Source organism: Pavona decussata, unplaced genomic scaffold (assembly GCF_977016875.1).
Source record: "Pavona decussata unplaced genomic scaffold, jaPavDecu1.1 SCAFFOLD_156, whole genome shotgun sequence".
In the NCBI taxonomy this organism is placed as follows: domain Eukaryota; kingdom Metazoa; phylum Cnidaria; class Anthozoa; order Scleractinia; family Agariciidae; genus Pavona; species Pavona decussata.
Genome location: NW_028145568.1, coordinates 5,302,516 through 5,324,011, shown reverse-complemented (window position 1 = coordinate 5,324,011; position 21,496 = coordinate 5,302,516). Strand labels below are relative to the sequence as shown.

Below are 21,496 nucleotides of genomic sequence, written 5' to 3'. Positions count from 1 at the left end.
ATCAAGTTAACGAGCGCCCTTAGGATTCTGGGTAGCATGTTCAGCAAGTTCGGTCGCCATTTTTTGCTTGTTCCACGAGGCCGGGAAGCAAATTTAACCTTTCGGTGGTAGAGGCCTGTCCTTACGTAGTTCACCACCATGCCGACTACTCTACCACCCAAGGAAAACGCCTTGTTCAAGCGAATCTTGGTAAGTGTTCCACGACGCTGCTTAGAGCTGGCGTAGCATGCAGACATGACTCGTGACTGGCGCAAGCACGCCTTGTCGATTTCGGAGTGCGTTTACACTTCCTTTTGATCATATTTGTAGAAATGCTACGAACACAAACAGTACAAGAATGGGCTGAAGTTTGCCAAGCAGATCCTTTCAAACCCGAAATTTTCGGAGCACGGAGGTGAGGACGAAGTGTTTACATTTTACATACTGTAGCTTGATCGATTCACAGATCGAAAGTTGGTTCAACTTAAGCTTCAGTTTAATGTCTCGTAGGGAACTAAACACGATAACCACAACTTGCTGTATTTAAAGCTGTATTGTTTAATCCGAAGCTCTTTTTAACTGCTCCTTTGTACAGAAACCTTGGCTATGAAAGGGTTGACTCTCAACTGCCTTGGAAGAAAAGAGGAAGCTTACGAGTTTGTGCGTAGAGGACTTCGTAATGATCTCAAGAGTCATGTGTGTATCCTTGTCATTCAAACTTAACTGCATACGTGTGAATTTTTGTCAATTATTTTAGGTAAGAAAGTGAAATCACGTGTGTCCATGCTTGTCTGTACATGTTTGTTTGTTGTTGAATTGTAAATGTGTGACATTTTCCAGCGTTGGAAATTTATGGCTGGTGTTTGTAATTGTACATTTTGTATTCCTTCCCAAGATGTGATGATTTTGTCATCAACTTTTTCTTTAACTTTAATTCGGTTGCAGTGATGCAGATATAAGTTTATAATTTTTATGAACGTGCTAAAATGGCAATATTATGGTCGATCACATGTTGGCACCATCAAAACAGAAATTAATTTTCTGGTGATTTTATTCAAATAAAATTGGTGTAACTGGTTGTTGTTTTTTTTAGTCTGAAAATAATACGAAACCCATTCCTAGTTTTAGTTTCATGCCTGAAAATAAATGTTATAGATGATGTAATGTAATTTAAAAATAAAATGCCTTGTGATGCTTGAGAGTATTTCAACCTATGGTTTGTTGGCTTTTGTCCATTATCGCATAGGTGCCAGGTTTTTATTATATAGTCTTTCTAGACTGTTTTTGTATTATGCCATTTGTGTTATATTACCCTGACCACGAGACAGGTTGGCATGTTTATGGTTTGTTACAGAGATCAGATAAGAAATATGATGAGGCCATCAAGTGCTACAGGAATGCTCTAAAGTGGGATAAGGTTAGTTGGGCATTTTTGTTTCTTTTTTCTACAACTGCAGAATCTTTATTCCTTGGCAGTATAACCCTGTTGGAAGGACAGATTGGAAAAATTGATAATTCTTGGAGTTAATTCAAGTGTTTCTTCTCCTTGTTGTCCCACAGGAAAATATCCAAATTTTGAGAGATCTGTCACTGCTTCAAATTCAGATGCGTGATCTTGAAGGCTACAGGGTATGTGAATAAATGATAGAGTATACATGTATAAGCCAGAAGCACACTAGGAAGAGTTTATATACTTGTTGTAATAAAATCGTGAAACACTGTAATTATGACTAGCTGACATTTTGGAGATTTTCGGTTTCAATCCATCTAGAAGAATGATGGTGACAGTCTCTAAATTGAGTTATAACAAACATCTGGTATGCATAAAAAAATCTAGATATCAACCTGGAAGGCACAGTTGTTAAACAAAGAGATTTATAGCCATATAGTTTGTAGCAAATAGTAGGATTTGTATGACCACCATCTAGTGGTTCATTTGTGGTTGAGAACATTTACAGACATGCCAACTCTTCCGGATTGTTGGGGAATCTCTCAGATATAAAAACTACAGGAAAAGGGCTGATTTTGCAGGAAAGTGACGAGGGCAATCCCTTCGGATGGAAGGGTGGAGAGGGGGATCGACGTGGGCCTATTAATTGAAGGTGTTGTAGGGGGTTGATGATGGGGAGTTGGCACAAAACGAAAAAATCTCCAGATTTGGAGTGTCTAGAGATTAGCATCCCTGCATTTCTCTGTGAATAGATGTAAAAATGGGGACATGAATTTTATTTCCTTTCAGGAAACTAGGTACCAGTTACTCAGGCTAAGACCAGGTCAAAGAGCCTCCTGGATTGGTTATGCAATCTCTTATCATCTGCTTAAAGATTATAACATGGCTTTCACGATATTAGAAGAGTTTCGGAAAACCCAGAACGTAAGTTTTTGCCAGATCAAATAATGGGTGTGTTTGTTTGTTAGATGTGGTGTGTATGGTAATGTTTTGCCCTTTTTTCTTTTGAATGTAGTTCATGGTCGAATTCACACTTGGTTTGCAGCAGGCATTTTACTCTTGTAAATAGGGTTAATGCACTTTATAAACTGTTTAAAAAATAGACTTCATGAGTCAACCATATCTAGTGTCTTTTTTGACAAACAACCTTAGCCAGGGACTAGCATGATGTTTCTTTTACTACATTTAGACTGTTTTTCCTTGTCTATAGCTAGTGGCTGGTGATGTTGTCAATCGCCAGTTCCTGAATTCTGTCCCGAGTCTGGTTTAGCTGGAGGTTTGGCTTTTCTGAGGCTGTTGTTTAGAAGCATGTGTTTCCAGTTTGCTTAGTATCATTTTACTCTTTGGTACTGTGCTCTTGACACAGATTTCTTCTTCAAAGTTTGATGTTGAACATGGAGAATTGCTGCTTTATCAAAATATGGTGCTTAGAGAAGCAGGAAGACCAGGAAAGGCCTTGGAACACTTGACAGAGTATGAACCATTGATGCACGATAAACTTGCAGTGCGGGAAATCAAAGGTATGTGTGCAGTGAACTTGTCTGCGTGGCAAGGTAATTTTTGCAGGTTTCAGATTAGCAAGTTACGAGAGAAATACAGTCTCATTGTTAGCTTCATTTACACAATGTACAATTTCAACTCAGTGCCCAAAAGTGTGAAGCTGTGAGAGGTGTCAATAGTGTCTTACAATGTAACTGAACTTTTTGTGAATTTGTAAAGTTTGTTTAGAGCCCTTTTTAACCCCCAGCTACTCACCTTAACCCATAACACACTGTGCCGGCCAAAACCGGTCGCGATTTCAGGCATCCTCGCGCTCGGTCCGCCTTCGGGTCTTACCCCTCCCTAGAAGATATTTTTTTGTCCCCTATTGTTGTCATTGTCTTCAGAAAGGACTGATCAATCAGAATCCACTTACTGCACACATATTTTTAGGTCTTTGGGGGACCTAGACAAAAGCGCTTTTTGTCTAAAGGATGTGGAGTCGAATTTCAAATTTTTTTTGCCTCGTGGGCCGCGTGGCTAGATTTTTATTCGCCGATTTTTGCGTTTTCCGAAGGAAAACACACCTTTTTGAAATGGTAAATCAAAAGAAGAACTACTAAGGAATACTCAACAGTTTCAACAGCGGAAATCCGAGAAATAATGGCGAAGAAATAGTACTTCAAGTACAAATTGTTGTTTTATCCAAGCGACGAGCGAGCGGACATCTCAAAACATTATTCAGGCCACAGACTTTCTGCGTAATTTTCGAGTATTTCTGGGAATTCAACAGCCAAAAACATACAGGTTTGATTGTGAATTTGTACTGAAATACTATTCTAATTGACCGATTCTTTGTATTCTGAACAGTTTTTGCGAAATTATTGAAAAACGTGCCCTGCACGGCTCGATAAATTCGCTTTGAAATTCACTTGTAGGAAATTTAGGAAAGGTTTCTGTGTGTTTTTCTTTCTATTTTCATTGAGAAAACGTGACAACTGTGTAATCTTGCGTAAACAAACACATGCTCTCAAGACGGACCAAATTTCGCCCAGGTGACGCCGGATCAAATTACATTGAAATTTCGGAAATTTTTACCTTCAAGTTTGTTTTTTGAAAAATTTGCAATTGGCAACTAGTGTATTTTATTCCATAATTAGAAATTTGAGCTATCGTAGACCAAAGGGGTGTTGTTTTTTTTTTTTTTGCCCTTTAAGTTATGTATTTTTACTGCACATGGGGTAGGAAATAACCACTTTGCCAATTTTGCTGAATTTTGGAAAACCTCTGGAAACGGCTGGTGCACAATGGGTTAATAAGGCTCCTGTTTAGATGGCAAGCAGGATAAATTCAAAATATTATTGGAGTTAAAGGGGAAGTATCATGGGGTTTTTGATATCTTTTGTTAAAAATGATGAAATAAGACCTTCAATCAGCTGCCAAGTAACTCTATAATGATGAGAGGAAAGAAATCAACCGAATTCTTGAAAGGAACAACTAATGATCTGTTCTAGCGCATTTTGGCAACAAAAATGCGAGAACTTGAAAAACATTAGCCTAATATTTTTCAAGTTTCAATCCACACCGGCCAACTCTGTCTCTGGCCAGAGGCACTAATCAACAATTTTATTGCACTGGGGTGATAATTTATAACGAACTTGACAATTATTTCGTTGTTTCTGCTGGCAGACAAACATTTTTTGGGTTTTGAAATGACAGCAAATTTGCGTGATACTTCCCCTTTAAAATATTGGATGCAGGGGACCGTCAACACATCAAACATGATTTTGTCCAGTGTATATAAATTTTCAGTCAGTACACTTTTTATACAGTACAGTGCACATTGTACAGTACTGGGAACTTGGTTCTCAGTATATAGAAGTTTTCAACATGCAACCCATCAACACTGTATTTTTAGTAGAATGTTGAACAAAGTAACTCTGAGTTTTGTCTTTAATACTAAGCCCTTGAAGAAGCACTCTCCATCCCCTCCCACGTGTAGCTCTGAAACGGAATACCCCCTCCCCTCCTCCGAGGAAGTCAGTTGTGCCTTGTATCTGTCATGTTAAAATTCAAGTATTTTTTTTTTAATTCAGGATCATTGCATCTTGAACTGAATCACCTCAAAGAAGCAGAAAAGGTTTTTAAAGAGTTACTGAGAAGAAATCCAGAAAACAAGTGGTATTACCAGGAATTGGAGAAATCTTTACAACTGGGTAAGTTGTTTGTGGTGGATGTCATTTGTATCTCTCACTACAAGGTGGCTGTTGTTCTTTCTGACCTTCTCATTCCAAAAGTTACGATTTGGGTGCATTTGATTTACACTATTCTGGAATAGGAATACATACAAACGTACGTGTACAATGATTACTAGAAATCCCTCATGAGAGGCTTTTGGAGTTATTGGGACACAATGTCAAAATGTCAACAGTTTGTAGATTCGTCTTCCCAATTCTACCTAAAAAGAGAAATGTAACTGTGACAGCCATAAGTAATAATAATAATAATAAAAATAATAATAATAATAATAATAATAATAATAATAATAATAATAATAATAATAATAATAATAATAATAATAATAACAACCCATTGACTCCTACATTGGCCAAAACCGGCCATGCCTTGAGCATGCCCGTCGTGTGAAACTTGATACCTTCTCCCTCCCTTCCTGGGGGTTTTTTCGTCCTGAAAAGGTCATAATAGCTAGTAGAATGATAAACCAATGATAAACCAATCAGAATCTGTCTTTTGCGCATATTTTTAGGCATTTTAGGGGGTAGGGGAAAGGATCCTTCTGAACCTACCACATGGAGCTGAGCAAAATTACAACATGGTGCCGCACGTGAATCGGTCCTGAAGTCTCAAGACATGTTTTTTTCATCTTTTAAAGCAAGTACATCTTTTTTAAGCTCACAATGGAAAGGAATAATCGTGAACAATAATCGACTGCCAAAAAAGAGGACTTGGAAGCCTTTAAAAACAACGAAAAGCCGTTTCGCATTGTGATCTCTTCAATTTCCACACCGCTACCAAAATAATTTTATGGCTCAAAAATTAAAACCGGACCTCGGGCTTCAAATGGACTTTATTAGACCAGGACAATGGTGACAACATGGTAAATGATGTTTTCCGATGTTGATTTGCTTTTTACAAATAGTTTAAGTGATGATTTGAACCAGAATTCTGTAACTTCTGTAATTTTCATCGCAAACGTGCATGAATTTACTGTGAGTGATCGCTTTGAACATACACGGAGTGTCTTCAAATTTCAGACTCGTACCCTGTCGCTATTTACGTGTTTTGTGGGGTGAGAAGATTGGATACGAGGATGGATTGAGGCGCATGGGGTGTCATGGGAAGAGGCGAAGGAAAAATAGCGACTGGCAGATTTCGTTTGACAGATCCGTGCAATCGTGCGTGGAACCGTGCAGTGCTCTTTTTCAAGAAAACGGATTAATTTTAGGCATTTCTTGCAGTCAAAATTCACTGCGGGTTCTTGTTTGGTATTTAACGAGCTAAAGCGTTCGTCCGATGAGTGATTTCTTTTTTGTTGGCTTGTAATGTCGTGCTGCTGTAATGGCTCCTTTGCAGTGAATTGTGGATCAAAGGTTAGTATCACAGTCATATTTCGTCTTCCTGCGAATATTCCCGCAAAGAAGCCATTACGGCAGCACGACATTACAAGCCAACAAAAAAGAAATCACTCTTCAGACAAACGCCATATTGGATCGAAATCTGCCAGTCGCTATTTTTCCTTCGCCTCTTCCCATGACACCCTGCATGCCTCAATCCATCCTCGTATCCAATCTTCTCACCCCACAAAACACATAAATAGCGACTGGGAACGAGTGTGTTCAAATTTTACATGCGTGTTTGCACGCACAGAAAAAAAACTGAAAGGTTTTTGCCTCTAATAGCAAATGTATTGTTTATTTCAATAAAATGTTTTGTTGGAAAAGCTTTTTGTTGATTTTTGTGTCTTTGTCAATTCATATATATGCGTTTGAGAAGTGACAGATGCGTAATCAAGGACAATTTGCATAAGCAGGTTGAAATTTGATATGCCAAAGGTCTTCATCAACATGCCATGAATTTTAGCAATTTTTGCGTTCAAGTGTGTTTTTCGGCAAATGATTAATAGGTAACCATATTATTTTACGTCAGAAAACATCTGTTTAATCATTCCAGTTTAATATGCAGTTAATTTTGGAAGCCAACAATATTTCTTTATGTACTGTGCATTTTAGTGAGTTAAACTGCTCTTGGAAAAAGTTAATTTATGCAAAACCTATCGAAACACGAGAGGAGTCAAAGGGATAATAAGTAATGGTAATAGGACTGAGTGGAGTACAATTCAGGGAGTAATCGGGCGACTAATTTCAAATCGGCCGAGCGCGTAGCGCAAGGCCGATTTGAAATTACGAGCCTGATTACCCCTGAATTGTACGACACGAAGTCCTATTACCAATTAATTGTGCCAATAACAAAATGCGAGAATCTAGTTCAGTTAGTTTCCTCCATTTTTCTTCTCCAGTTGAAGCTGGACAGCTTACCTGGTCACAGATTTTTCATTGATTTTGATTGGTTATCATGTGCCATTTAGTGAAATTTCATTGGCTAGTGGCATTTGCCACTTGATTTTCATTGGTTCTTTAACTGTCCGATTTGACCTGTCCGATTACAAGCTTCTAGTAATCGGACAGGTCAAATCGGACAGTTTTGGAGTTACATAGCAAAATTAAGCTATAAATATGGGCTGTTAAGAACCAATCATATTCAAGAATTTTGTAATTGACACAATTATAATAGTAATAATAAACTGTTACAGCTACATGTATTTTGCTCATGCTTATTCTGGAATAGAGTCAATCAAACGTGACCTTAATTGGTGCTGTTGAAGGTTCCAGTCTCCTGAATTTGACACATTTTACTGTTTGTTACTTTTCAGACGACCCTGATGACCGATACAACCTATACATGCAGTATGTTGACATGTATCCAAGAGCACAAGCTCCCAAGAGAATGCCTTTGTCATTCACCACTGGTATGTTTCACAGATGTTTTCTATTTGGCCAAACATTTTGATTTCAAGTTTCGAAAAATTTAGTTGTTGAGTGGAACAGCATTTTCTGGTTGACAGTAAGCGGTTCCATCTACAATTTTTCCCCACGCTGAAACAACACAATCAATTTACACAGAAGAAACTGGGTCCAAGCAGGAATGGCCAGATGGAAATGAATTTTCCGGAATGTTGGGACAACCTCACAAGGTTTTGTCCCTCTGAGATGAATTTGTGCAAGCAGTGAACATTCAGTTCTTCTGGTTTATGCTGTTTGTAGTTGTAGTTATCTGAGATAAACACAGGCACAAAATGGATTGTGTCCATCACTTTAGCTTAGCTTTACAGATGCACTGCAACCAATAGTTTTTCTGGAGTATGCGCAATGCCTTGTACCTGTCTTTTATACCGACACAACGGGAAGAACTACTTGACATTGCATGTTCATTTTTGTCTCAAACCAGTAACTGGTATTTGCCAATGCATTGCATATTAAACCCCATTTTCTGGATGCTGGTTTCACCCTTCCTGGATAGTTTACTCTTGTTGCTTCACAGAAGGTGACAGCCTGTTAGTGTATACAATTTTGTTGCTGTTATTTCTGCAGGTGAAACCTTTGCCAGATTGGTGGACAACTACATGAGGCCAGCAATTCATAAAGGAGTGCCACCGCTGTTTAACAATATCAGGAATTTCTATGCAGATAAAGAAAAGGTGAAGATCTGATTTTTTTTTTCCCTCTCCTTTTATCTGTTTTCTTGTTTTAAAGAACGTTGACTGAACAGATCGCTGACCTGGTCTCACATTTAACAGAAAATAAATGAAATTCCCTTTAGGGTATACACATTGTTGTTTGCTCTTTGAAGATTGTCATAGCATGCATTATATTGTCTTTGTGCTAGAATTACCTTGTACCTTTGAAATGTCAGACCCTCAGTTTACCTAAAAAAGCTAACAAAAACCACACTTTAGAAACTGCATTGCAATCAGCGGTTGTGCGCCGGAACAGACCAGTGGCAAGTGGTGAGACCCCAGCCCGAATAAGGAAACACTGCCTAAAGGCTGATACCGAGTGCAAACTCCCTCCACTCTTTCCCCTTCATACGCACACATAGAAGGTGTTCGTCACACTGACTTTGTCAGTGGAGGAAAAAATCCACAGCTTTTTAGGCCACTTGAAACTATGCCAATGTGACAAGTATGACCCTGAGTGCACCACAACTGCTGATTCTGGTCCATGCCAACAAAAGCCTTAGACTGCTAACCAGTGCTAGCTGTGATGTTGGGAATTTGCAGCAAACCAGTAGAGAACATTCGTAAAGAAGAGCAAACTGAATACCATAAGCATCAGGCAGAGTAACACTAAATGAACACTACTGAAAGGAACAACCAACACTTACAATTATTGCTCCTGGTTGCTAATTGTACATTGTGTAACTGTGTTGTTATTCCATTTAACATCATTTTAAAATTGTACTTAGTTTTGTACATTATCATTGAGTCTTCATACATGTTGGTCTGTCTTGTTTTGTCTCAGGTGAAGATCGTTGAAAGCATAGCCCTTGGATACCTGGACAATTTAACCACCTTTGACACTTTAACAGGGAAAGGTTAGGTTCCATTTGCATTTAATATATTTTTGCTCAATAAGATACATATTTTTCTCTCTCTCATTGATTTTATCCCTGATGAAAGTTGTAGCAGTCCCGCTTCTGTAACAACTGCAATTCAGTTTTCTTGCCACATGTCCAAGCTACATTGTATGATCTTCCTCTTAACACCACATCAGCATGTTAGAGACCACTGGTTCCAGTGTTCAGCATCTGTTTCACCTACGAATAGAGTAAAATAGCCCAGCTTGTCCACAAGTCTCAGTTGAGTGTTAAAGCAGTAATTGGCCTTAGCTGTTGCGGTATCCCTGTCCATGTATTTACTGTTACTTTCAGTTCCTGTTATGTCATTGCATTCTTGCAATGTCTATTGGACAAAGCTAATAAATAAATAAATAATTAAATAAATAAATAAATAAATAAATAAATAAATAAATAAAAAGCCACAAGTTCAGTTTCCACCAGGATTGACTTCCAGTCACACAATGGTACCATTATTATGGCAGAGTAACTCTCTCACTAGTTTGTAAGTAGACCAGAGATTTTGAGTAGCACTTACTCATACTTATTTGAAATGTCACGGGAGAAATATTGGTAACTATGAAGTCATTTGCCAATAACACAGATCAGACCAGGGCCCAGTTGTTCAAAGCCCTCATTAATCTAATCCTGGGTTAACGTGAACTTTGATTCGAGTTTAATTGCTAATCAGTGAGGACTCTTTAAATAAATTTTGTTCCTCAGTTTTGACGTAGGACTTTTCTTTAACTTTAGCTTAAAATTAGCTTTTAAAAACATTTTAAATGAGCGAGATGAAAACATTGGATAATTTTGAATTGGGGATTAGCGTTAATCAGCTTTTGAACAACCGGATCCAGTAGTATAATCTTTCCAATAGCATCCTTCCGGCTCCTGAATATAATATTGACCGAAACACATTCTTTGATTCAGGTGGTGATCTTGAGCCCCCAACAGCCATTCTATGGGTGTATCACTTCCTAGCCCAACATTTTGATTATTTGCGGGACAGCAAAAAGGCTATGGAGTATATAGACAAGGCTTTAGAACACACACCGACTCTCATTGAAGCTTACATGGTCAAAGCCAGGATTTACAAGGTACCTGCCAACCAACATTTTGATGGTATCTCTGATCTCTTGTTTTGCATCATTTTTTACTTCTAATTTCAAGGCACACATAAAGGGGCACTAGCTGTCACGGTCATTTTGTTGTATTTTGGTCGAAACTGATCAAATATTTGATGAAAAACCTTTTTCTAACATGAAATTGCTCCGATTAGAACACCTGGAAAATATTAAGGGATTTTGCCAAGGAAGATTGAGTCATTCATGTCTTTTGGCCATTCAAAGTGACCGTAAAATAGGTGACAGTGCCCTTTTAAAAATTATCCACAGCCATAAAACATCTGACGAAATGAGCAGATGTTTTTCATGGATTAGACAATGCAACTTAATCTTGCATGCATTTAAATGTCTTCACTGAAACCAAAACTTTATGCATTTTGTAGGATCCCTTTCATTTTCCAATCCTGACACACACCTTGTTAGCTTTGTTTGTACTACACAATACTTGTACAGGCAAAATAAAAATTTACTGAGGTCTTCATCATGACATAGAGCTTGCATGTTAAAGAGATTTTCTTTTGTTTAGCATATTAAAACAGTGTGTTGTGTATTCTTTTTGCTGGTTTTTCCACAGAGGTACACATTATGGTTGATTATAATAGGTTTTGGGCACAAGTTTTAATCCCCCCCCCCCCCCCAAAATCAGAACAGTTTGTTAATTTTGTAAATATTTTTCTCCAGCATGGTGGTGACATGGAGAGAGCAGCACAGTGCATGGATGAGGCTCGATCCCTTGACACTGCCGATAGATATGTGAATTGTAAATGTGCCAAGTACCAGCTGCGAGCTAATCAAGTTCAAAAAGCTGAGGAGACTTGTGGCTTGTTTACAAGGGTGAGTTTCAATTAGTTTGTGTTAATCCTTACAGAGATGATAATGTAGGGTAGAAAAATAATTATTGCGCTGGAAAAGATTCACTGGCCCAATGCCCAGGGCTAGCAAACGTTTGGATCGGGTTAGCAAATTTCACCCAGACGTTTAGCTAGAAAATGAAAGTTGGGCATCCAAGCTGGACATGTTCCTTGTATGTGTTTTTCAAACGATTCTAGGTGAATGCTGAATGCATTTTCCCTCAACAGGGGGTATCCATACAGGATAGGTCACCTGAATGCCCTTCTGACTGAAACATTGAATCCACCCCTTACATTCCTGACAGTCTAGCACATATTAAGGTGGTTCCATAAAATCTGAATTTGCTAAAACAAAGCTGTGAGGATGTTGTGCTTTGGTACAGGACTTTGAATATGAGGACTGGAAGTTGTAGGGAAAAAGCAGGAGAGTAGGGGTGACTTGTATAACAAGAGCATGTACATAAAATGCAAGTCTGTACACAGCAATCAGCTACTTTGAATTCAGTTTTCTGCATCAATGTACAGAAGTCTTTGGTGTGTAGTTTTTTGGTCCAAAGACTTCTGAGTTTTGACACTAATAGAACACAATAACTGGGTTGCCTGCTGAGGGAAAAGTCAGGGAATTTTTGCATCAAATCCAGGGAAATTATTCATTCTAACCCAAAGTAAGTGAAACGTCGGGGAATTTCATTTTTGGCAAGCCATTGCCTTTGCAGAAGCGTTTCCTTGTTGGCAAAGGTAACATCCTTCCCTTAAATTATATTCAATGGAGTTGATTTCTGTGGCTTTATTGCTAGCTTTGTTGCTAAAAGATTTGCCATTGGTGGTTTATGAAAATTGGTTAGTGGTGTGAATAGTCAGGGAAAATGCTTCTTGTTGATTCATGTTCGATCTCACCCTCTGGATATGATTGATTATTGATTGTAAAATTACATGTATGTTGTGACTGATTTAATAAAGACTTCAAATTTAATTGGACACTTTTTACCTTATTGTGATTCCACATTTCCATACTTGGCATGATTAACAATCTTTTGATAAATCTGTTTTTCAGGAAGGGGTTGGTGCTGCCGAGAACCTGAATGAGATGCAGTGTATGTGGTTCCAAACGGAAAGCGGCTACGCTCACCAGAGGCTGGGCAAACTAGGAGATGCTTTGAAGAAAGCTCATGAGATAGAGAGACACTTTGATGAGATCACAGAGGATCAGTTTGACTTCCATACTTACTGCATGAGAAAGATGACATTAAGGGCATATGTCAGGTAACTAATAACTAATGAAAAAAGGATGTTGTCTTGTGTGTGTTTCATCTCTTCTGCAACTTAAGTTTCTAAACTCCCCTCTGTTTCTTATACCTGACCAAAAATGCTACATTACAGTGTATGTGGACCCCTCGCTAACTCGAACCAATTTTCCTTTCCCTTTAGGTCATTTTTTATATAATTTTACCCTTGATAACTCGAACTCCCGATAACTTGAACTTTTTTCAATTTCCCTTGAAGGTTCGAGTTCCCGATAACTTGAACTTTTTTCAATTTCCCTTGAAGGTCAAGTTATCGGGAGTCGACTGTAACTTGTTTTAATATGCCTCAGTGAAACGGTTTTGAAGAAATCTTACACAGTAACAGAATAATCAGTCTTGATTATTTTTACCAATGTACCATTAATCAGGGGATGAAATATGACAGTGCAGCTACTAATTGCAGTTTGGTAACTGGACAGTAATGCAAAAAAAAAAAACAGAATGTGTTCATAAAGTTCTCTACGCATTGTCGTAATCAGAGCATTACACTTGTTCTCATTCATTAAGCCTTTGAGCTCTGATATCAACAGATTCTTGTTACTGTTCCCCATGTATTTCTTATGATAATTATGGTCACTTTTAATTTGTAGCCTTATTTTCCCTCTTTCCCAAAATTAGCCTGTGCATCTGCAGTGTATGGTTCTGATGCAGGTTACAAAACTGAAACCTTTTTTCTTTTTTTTTCTTTTTTTCTGATTTTAGGTTACTTCGTCTTGAGGATGTTCTTCGGAGTCATAGATTCTATTTCAAAGCTGCCAAAATGGCTATAGAGGTATGAATTTAGTGGAAAAGAAAAGCCTTAAGATATTGCAGAGTTTCTAAATGATTATTGGGTGATGCGGGCACAACCGACATAAATGTTGGCACAAACTTGGCATGTTTTCTGTCTGTTTTTCTGTCTTTTCTAAGTGAGTACCCAATTAACCGGCTGTAAATAGATCAACTAAAGGGGTGGGGGTTGGAGGGGTGCCCAAAACTGCAATTTACCATTACATAAGCTGTAATTCTGCCTATCAGTGAAATACCTGAAACCACATTTATAAACGTCAGGTTAACACCCTACTGTAGCATTGAAACTATGGGAACATCGTAAGGAAAACGGTCCGAAACCACGGTACCCTGAATCCCCCTGTCCACCGGGAACGGGGGCCGGAGTATAACTCCTGTTTTCATTATGCTGCTATCCCAGGTTAAGTCCTGGCCTACCTGGGCCTCCTGTTATACAACTGGAACTTTACCTGTACCTAAATTTACCTGCACCATGAAGTGACTACTGCAAGTTGCTAAAAACTATTGAGTCTGCCAAGTTTGAGTATCGCCATCAAGAGGATAACTTAGCAAATTGTTGTTGTTCATCATAGTGTTATTTGCGGCTCCACGACAAGCCCTTTGCTGCTAACGATGAAGATACTGAAGCTGGGTCCAGCGAGCTGTCTGCTAAGGACCTAAAAAAGCTGCGCAGTAAGGAAAGAAGACGTGAGAAGAAAGCTCAGGAGAACAAGAAAGGTGAGATACATGTAGTGTCTTCAGTGGGATCAACTCTTTTCATTACAGATGTCATTATGAAAGAAATCACTCTTTTGCAAAACATAGTAAAACAGAAGACACTGAATGAAATATTTCAATGGCTTGATACAGTTTTCAGTAAATTGCCAATAGCAGTCTCCCTTGGGATCATTTTATTTATTTATCTCTTTTTTATTTATTTAGCTTTGCTTTGCCAAAAACAAGTTACAAACATAAAGTGGGAAAAGAAAAAGGAAATGGCCGAGGAAGCACAGTAGCTAAGACCAAGTGGTCCCCTGGGACTTGAAAGTAGTACATTGTAGTGAAAGGAAAACAACTGCCAAATCTAAACACCAAACGGCAAAAACAGCAGGATAGGGGTTGGGGGGGGGGGGGGGGTGTCATTCTCATTGTTGTACACAATTGCACATCAAACAAAATGGATTTTCCATTCTGCACATCATCCTGGTGGTATATGTTTTCAAGGGCAAAAATAAAGATCAGCCATTGGGTGGGAGATTAGACCTTAACCCTTTCCCGCCTAAGAGTGCCATATGGCACAAGATGCAATTATGAGCTCAGTATTTGGTCAATTTGTATGGAATTTGCCGGCCTATAGATCTTTGAAAGATCATTAAATTGAAGGCATAAAATCATGCCCCCCTCCTATATGAGACTTGATTTACCACCCCTCAAACTTTTGGGGTTTTTTTTCCTTTGTACGTTAAGGGTCCAACTGGTATCTTACAACAAGCAATGCACTAAGAGCTGTACATTAAGCTATAGTTTAGGGGGACATCCCACTCCAATATGTGACTTCCTCCATCTCTGTTGGTGTGATTTACAGCACACCCCAGAAAATACCTTTTAAATGGTATATCACATGTTGTCTCCCAGTTCATAGTTGACGATTTAGAAAAATTCGACATTTCCCCCGGGCAGGAAAGGGTTAAGGCATTTTGTGGTTTACTATTGTCACACCTGATTGATTTTCTTATGCCCACAACATTCCTGAAAAGATGTTTTAGATGTATCTTTATATCTCCACAAAGGCTTGTGATTATCTTTGCTATTTTACTTACTTTAATTCTATATTTTGATTTTTCTAAAGCAAACACTGATGTGAAGGAAAACAAAGAGAATGAGAAGAAAGCTGACCCGTTAAAAGAACCACCCTTGGAACCAGATTCATTGTCCAGGGTAGGTACTGTGATTTTTAATCCCTTTGCAAACTACATATTTTTTGTTTCCCACGGACGTGCAAGACAAAGTGACTCCTTTAATCTACGTACTCCTCTCTGTAAATCATCTACTTTTCAGGCTTCGTACTTTAACAGAATAGTTAAACTTTGGAACTATGTTTGTAAGCTAGCACCCCCAACCAGTTTTTGCTCGCCTAATGCTCTTCAACTTTTTGTCCGCTAATTAATGAGCACTCATCTTTCAAGGGTATATGAACTCAATTACCCCTGCACGTGGACGCTAGTCCCAACATGCCCATGCCACCCTTAATTTTTTTTCGTCTTCTTAAAAATGCTTGTGTATGCTTTTTGTTTTAATTTAGGTCTTAATCCGGGGGCGGTGCCTCGCATGAGACATTTGTCCTGTTGCACCTGCCCCTTTTGGGTCTTGCTTCTTTCTTTTTATGTTATATACTGTTTTAGCCACAAGTGGCAGTGGGCTTTTCACCCATAGTAATCTCGTTGCTTTCTAAGTAAAATGACCCTACAACCATCAAAATCTGCCAAAAGATCAAGGTTCTTTCAAAGGCATTCAGCCATAACAGGTGTTTCAGGTTATGGCTATTAATGACAGCTCTGGCTTTACTTGCAAGCAGCTTTCATAAGTTGCAATGACAACAGTTTGATTATCAGCCATTTCTTGCAGCTACACATCACAAAAAGAATTTTATTATATTTTTTGTGTCACATAAATTAGCACAGACATATTCATGATCATCTGCATGCAACAGTAACCTAAAGAAAAATATTTAATATACCGGTAGTTACATGTAATAAGCTAAAACATCAATACCAATGAAATCTGAAGAGTCTCAAAACGTGATGTGTAGCACCTGATGCAATTCATGTCTCATGCAAGGGTGGTAACTTACCTTTGACTGTATGATAAAAGCTAACACTACAGCAAGAGGCTACAGCTAGCCTTTACTGGTGCCATTGGATTTGAAGCTGCAGTCCTCCCAAGGTAGCAAACAAAGAAAGGAACATTTCAGCCCCCACCCCTAATACAAAGACTGTTTACAAAGACTCATAGAGCTTGGGGTATCTGTAGAAATTTGCGACACAAAAGATAATTCGAACATCTGCCATTTCTAAACTTGTGGGATCATGGCATGAGTAAAAAGGTTAAACTACAATATGATTTCTGAATGCATTACATTACAACAAGTCATGGCTAAAAATTACTGGGGAGTGGTTGCTGCTCACACAAGGTGCATGCATTTTGTTTTGCCTGAGTAGTGTATTACTTACAAGTCGTATTTTGAAACAGGTTCATTTAGTTGAAGCTGTGTTTTGTCAATGTTTCTGTTGTTTGATAAGCAGAAATTGAAGGGTGAACTGAAAAAATGCCTAAAGTGACTTTTTGGGTGTTTTTCACATTTACTACAAAGTAGCTAAATTTATGCATGCCACACTCAATTTTAAAGGAAAAGCACTGCACTACATTTTTTTCCTGCTCTTTTACGCTTCATTTGTGACTTTTTCAGGTCTCGGACCCCTTGGATCAAGCCCTCAAGTTCCTAAGGCCATTACAAAACCTGGCATCAAATAGAATAGAAACTCACTTACTGGCATATGAACTCTTTATACGAAAAAGTATGTTTAGACAGCTGTTGTACCTTGTGTCATAAAGTTTATGTGGAATCTAACATGTGAATTTCTTGTGATTTTGCCCTTGATTCGTCAGAAAGAGATCTCAAAGAAGAATAGTTGTAATTTATTCACTCCAGTTTGCCTCAGAACTTTTGCATTTGTTTTCTAATTGAAAAGAAAAAAAAAAAGAAAAAAAACCGCACGTGGCATGCTTCCTGTTTGATTTTGTAATTCACTTAAAAAGAAATTAATGTATTGCCTGCAAAGATTGTACAAGTCTGTGAATGTTGCTGCTTCACAGCTGTAACTTGACATCCTCTAAAAGTTGACATTACATTTCCTCTGTTTTTAATGTTCCAGTGTTTTAACCGGAAATCGCTAAAAGAATAGTGCTCAGCAGACAACGTCAGCCACCCAGAATTACAAAATTTTTGTTGCAAGACTGCCGGCAGTAGGTTCAAAAAAGCCCTTAAATCGTTCTGGTGTATTTAGGAACTTTTCAGCGTAAAAGAAATAATAAGAAGTAAAGGGTGGCTGGGTCATCTCAGCTGCTCGGTGGATTAGGTGTGAATTAAAAATTACTTTGTAAACAGCAAAAAATGCTTAGTAGGACATCTTGAGAGAGCTGATATGTGAGTGAAATGATGAATTTTTCGCTTCCAGAAAACGTATTTGATTTTCATCTGTTTCTCTGTAGGTAAACTTCTACTGATGCTACAGTCTGTCAAGAGAGCCCACGCCATCAATCCAAACCATCCCAAGCTACATGAACATTTGGTCAAGCTTGCTGTCAAAGGTAAATTATAGAGAAGTTTTGCCTATCATTAATCCCTTCCTCCCCCCCCCCCTCCCTCCCTCTCTCCCTCCTAGTCTGAAATGTCAGCCGTCTCCTCCCCCTAACCCTCAGTGCCCCCTGTGGGTTAGGGGGAGGAGACGGCTGACATTTCAGACTATCTCCCTCCCTCCCTTCCTTCGTATCTTTCTTCCTTCCTCCCTCACTCCCTCCCTTCCTCCCGCTTTCCTTCCTTCCATTCATCCATATATTCATTTTTTTTTTTGTTATTTTTCAGTATCAGAGTCAACAGATTTGAAGGTACCAGTGTCAACTGTAATAGAACGAGAACTCAAAACATTAGTTGGTAGCAAAGACCTCAAGCAGTTCAACTCCGATTTCTTGGAACAAAATTCTCAGTCGTTGCTTCATAGACTTTCAGGTATAGTTTATTTATAAGCTGTTGTTATTCTCCCTGCCTGAGTGCCTCGAATATCGAAACCTTTTTCCTAGTACCCACAAGGCTCGAGATACTGGACTCTACTGTATCTACAGTCTACTCCCAGGTCAGTCTGTGAGACACAGTCGTAGATTTGAGACATAAGTTCGTTTTCACTTGTGTTTTTAGGAAGCAAAATGATGTGCCTGTTGGATCCCTCCAAAGTTGATGATGCGCTGGCGCTTGTTACAGATTTGTCTGATAAGCTTGAAGACAGGACATTAGAGGTGAGATTCCTGAAAAGTTCTCGCTCAGTGCCTCTGTTTTATGCGTCCCGAATTTATCTTGACGAATAGTGTGTCTCAGACGAATTATTTGTCTTCCAAGATAAATACGGCCATTGGCAAAAAGCTTGAATGATTTGATGTAAGGGTTTGTTGTTATTTTTGTTTGTTTGTTTGTTTGTTTGTTTGTTTTTTGCAATTGCAAGAATGAAAATGCTGTGGTCTTTGTGCTTATGCTTATGCTTGCGACAAGTACATGCACTGGTGCTTATATCCGAAGTGGTCTTACTGATTCCTAAGTATTGTTCCTAAACAGTGGCCTTTTTCTATTCAACAATGAGTTAGTGAATGCGGTTCATGCCTGAAGTGGTACACATTTGGTGTAGTCCTTCGTCTAAAGTGCAAGCTGATGTCCGATCTCTTTCTTCCATTGAATTCACCACACAGTGCAGTGAAGAATCATGTCTCGTCCAAGCAATAACTGATAACAAGAACGGTGAAATTTGATCCGCAGTTACCATCCACAAAGGGAATGGAGAAGGCGCTCCGTCGGTCAAAGTTTGCACTTGCCAGTAATATTGCAAGCTCCACAAGCTAGAGGCGTTTACAAAATGGCTGGGATACTTGCAAAAATTAACGTTGTCCTCATAAAACGCAATATTGTTAAAACAGCAGCAGTTAATTTCTCTGCCGAGGAAGAGGGAGACGGGGTGTGAATATTAAAAATATGTAAGTGTCCCGGGGCCAAATGAGTTTGTAAGGTAACTTCGAAGTTGACATTTTGGCTAACCTACGACTATGTTTAAACACGTCAGTTATGTCCTTGTTCACTGGGCGTAGCGGGATAGAAGACTGTCATCTAAGGCCCAGTTCAGACGCTGAACTTTTCATGAGCCGAACTTAATTCAAATTAAGGTCGGCCCAAATCACGAAAATCCCGCCTTTTGATTCAGACGCCGAACTAAATTTACTTGAAGCAAAACCAATCGAAATGTTAGCGTTTTTTTTTTGTTTGTTTGTTTGTTTGTTTATTTCTTTATTATTATTTGAAATACGTTATAATAATTTATGCATTAGGCTCGGCTCATGAAAAGTTCGACGTCTGAATCAAAGCCGTTCCAAAGCCGAAATTCCCGGCTGAGCCGTTCCAAATTGAAACAGCCGTTATCAACTGATTCAGACGCTGAACTTTTCATGTACTTAATTCGAGGTATTAAGTTCGGCTCATGAAAAGTTCTGCGTCTGAACCGGGCCTAACATATTCTTTTTCCACAGAACTGTACGTTGATCTACAATACTCTATTGGAAGGCGCGTTCGGCGAGTGCAGTGATCTGACAAAGGAGTACTTCCTCAAGTGCCGGACACTGTTCCCACTGGCCTCTGTGTTCGCGAAAGATGATGGAGCTTCTGGGAGCGTGAATGGTGTGGACAGCGCTCAAACGATTGCAACTGAGCCACTTTTCGATGGGCTAGCATGAAAGGGCAAAGACACAAGGAAAGGAAACCTACGATTTTATGGAGACGCGATGAACAATGTTTTAAATTTATGGAGCGCGGGAGCAAGAACAATGACTCGAGTTCATCTTGGCAGGCACTTCGGCTAACACTAGGAAGATAACAAAGCCTTTGTGTGGAAAATGTTCTTGGGTTTTTAACACTTTGGAAGATTGCTCAAGTCTTGATCGGTCTGTTTAATGATGGAAAGCTTCGCGGATACTTTTCAGAAGTCTTCTTACAGAGGTTGATGTATTGATGAATAATTGCCACAAACAATGTTCGACATACACGCGAGACTATTGATGTACATTGCACACGTACCGAATGCTTCGACTGTTCGATAAATTCCGAAATTTTACTGCAGACAATCGCCTATCCTCGGAGACTAAGGGGGAGATAGTAGGGACCAGGAAAAAGTCGAAACGGGCGGGAAAAGAATCCGTGTTGTCCTCACTATCTCCCCCTGTGTCTCCGAGGATGATAATCGTCTGGGACTTGTCCCATCGTAGATTTTCAACATGAAGAACTTAGTGAAAAATGACAGTGCAGTTGCGGAAAATTCGTTAGCCTCAGCCAATAAAATCCTTTTCAGTAAATGACAATTCGGTGTATTTTGAAATAATAAATGATAATTCCGCAGAGTTACTTTCGCTGTAACATTGTTGAGTTATTGAGAGTTTCAAGACAAACGAGAGGAAAACTACGAATTGACGTTAACACTTTTTCATGGTAAGATACCACCCACATAACACTAATCCCAACCCTAACCCTTATATAGTCACCCAGCCCTCCATATAGTCACCCAACCCTCCATATAGTCTCCCTTACCTTATCATGAATTATATGCCCTTTTTTCTCTCCTTTGGCCCCAGTCTTACCACCAATGGCCTCGACAAAGAGTCCTGGAAGCTCTCCATCTAGGCAGAATTTTCGGTTGGAAATTTGGGAAATTCTCCGTTTCAACTGGAAAGGCTTTTTTTTTTCTATCCGTTCAAAACTTGCAATCCCACTGGAAGATCAGAAAACTCAAGTGATGGTGCAGTGATTGGTCATGATCGAGAAGACAAAAATGCAAAATGGAATGGAAATGGAAATGTAATTTTGCTCAAATGGAACAAGTTACCTGTTTGTACCAGACATTTCCGCTTGATCCGTGCTTTCCATTTGCAATCCGAAAATTTAGGCTGTATGGAAAGTGTCCCTGGTTAACATTAGTTATCACAAATACCTTAGGTGAATCATTGCTCATGAGGAGGTGGGTGTTTGGAAGAAATGGCTCATAT

General features: G+C 39.0%; 1 protein-coding gene across 2 annotated transcripts; it reads left to right on the top strand.

The window, feature by feature from the left end:
- The first annotated feature begins 14 nt into the window (after positions 1 to 14).
- Positions 15 to 20,858, top strand: LOC146465490 (N-alpha-acetyltransferase 15, NatA auxiliary subunit-like). 2 transcript variants are annotated; one of them, XM_085128391.1, is made up of 22 exons: positions 15 to 189; positions 310 to 394; positions 575 to 679; positions 1,308 to 1,396; positions 1,540 to 1,608; positions 2,219 to 2,353; positions 2,811 to 2,949; positions 5,005 to 5,124; positions 7,860 to 7,955; positions 8,578 to 8,684; positions 9,508 to 9,580; positions 10,532 to 10,698; positions 11,407 to 11,559; positions 12,631 to 12,839; positions 13,583 to 13,652; positions 14,242 to 14,386; positions 15,498 to 15,586; positions 17,115 to 17,223; positions 17,918 to 18,016; positions 18,291 to 18,434; positions 18,621 to 18,718; positions 19,991 to 20,858. In XM_085128391.1, exons 1-22 carry the CDS (start codon positions 139 to 141, stop codon positions 20,192 to 20,194), a joined length of 2,556 nt encoding a protein of 851 aa, XP_084984517.1. In that variant the 5' UTR covers positions 15 to 138; the 3' UTR covers positions 20,195 to 20,858. The 2 variants fall into 2 exon arrangements, with proteins under 2 accessions (XP_084984517.1, XP_084984516.1); XM_085128390.1 differs by having other exon boundaries at positions 2,796 to 2,949.
- The last annotated feature ends 638 nt before the right edge of the window (positions 20,859 to 21,496 follow it).

Coding starts and splice junctions, on each gene's coding strand:
- LOC146465490 (XM_085128390.1), top strand. CDS start 139: ATGCCGACTACTCTACCACCCAAGGAAAACGCCTTGTTCAAGCGAATC. Junction 2,354..2,795: donor AGTTTCGGAAAACCCAGAAC/GTAAGTTTTTGC, acceptor CTCTTGACACAG/ATTTCTTCTTCAAAGTTTGA. Junction 17,224..17,917: donor TGAACTCTTTATACGAAAAA/GTATGTTTAGAC, acceptor GTTTCTCTGTAG/GTAAACTTCTACTGATGCTA.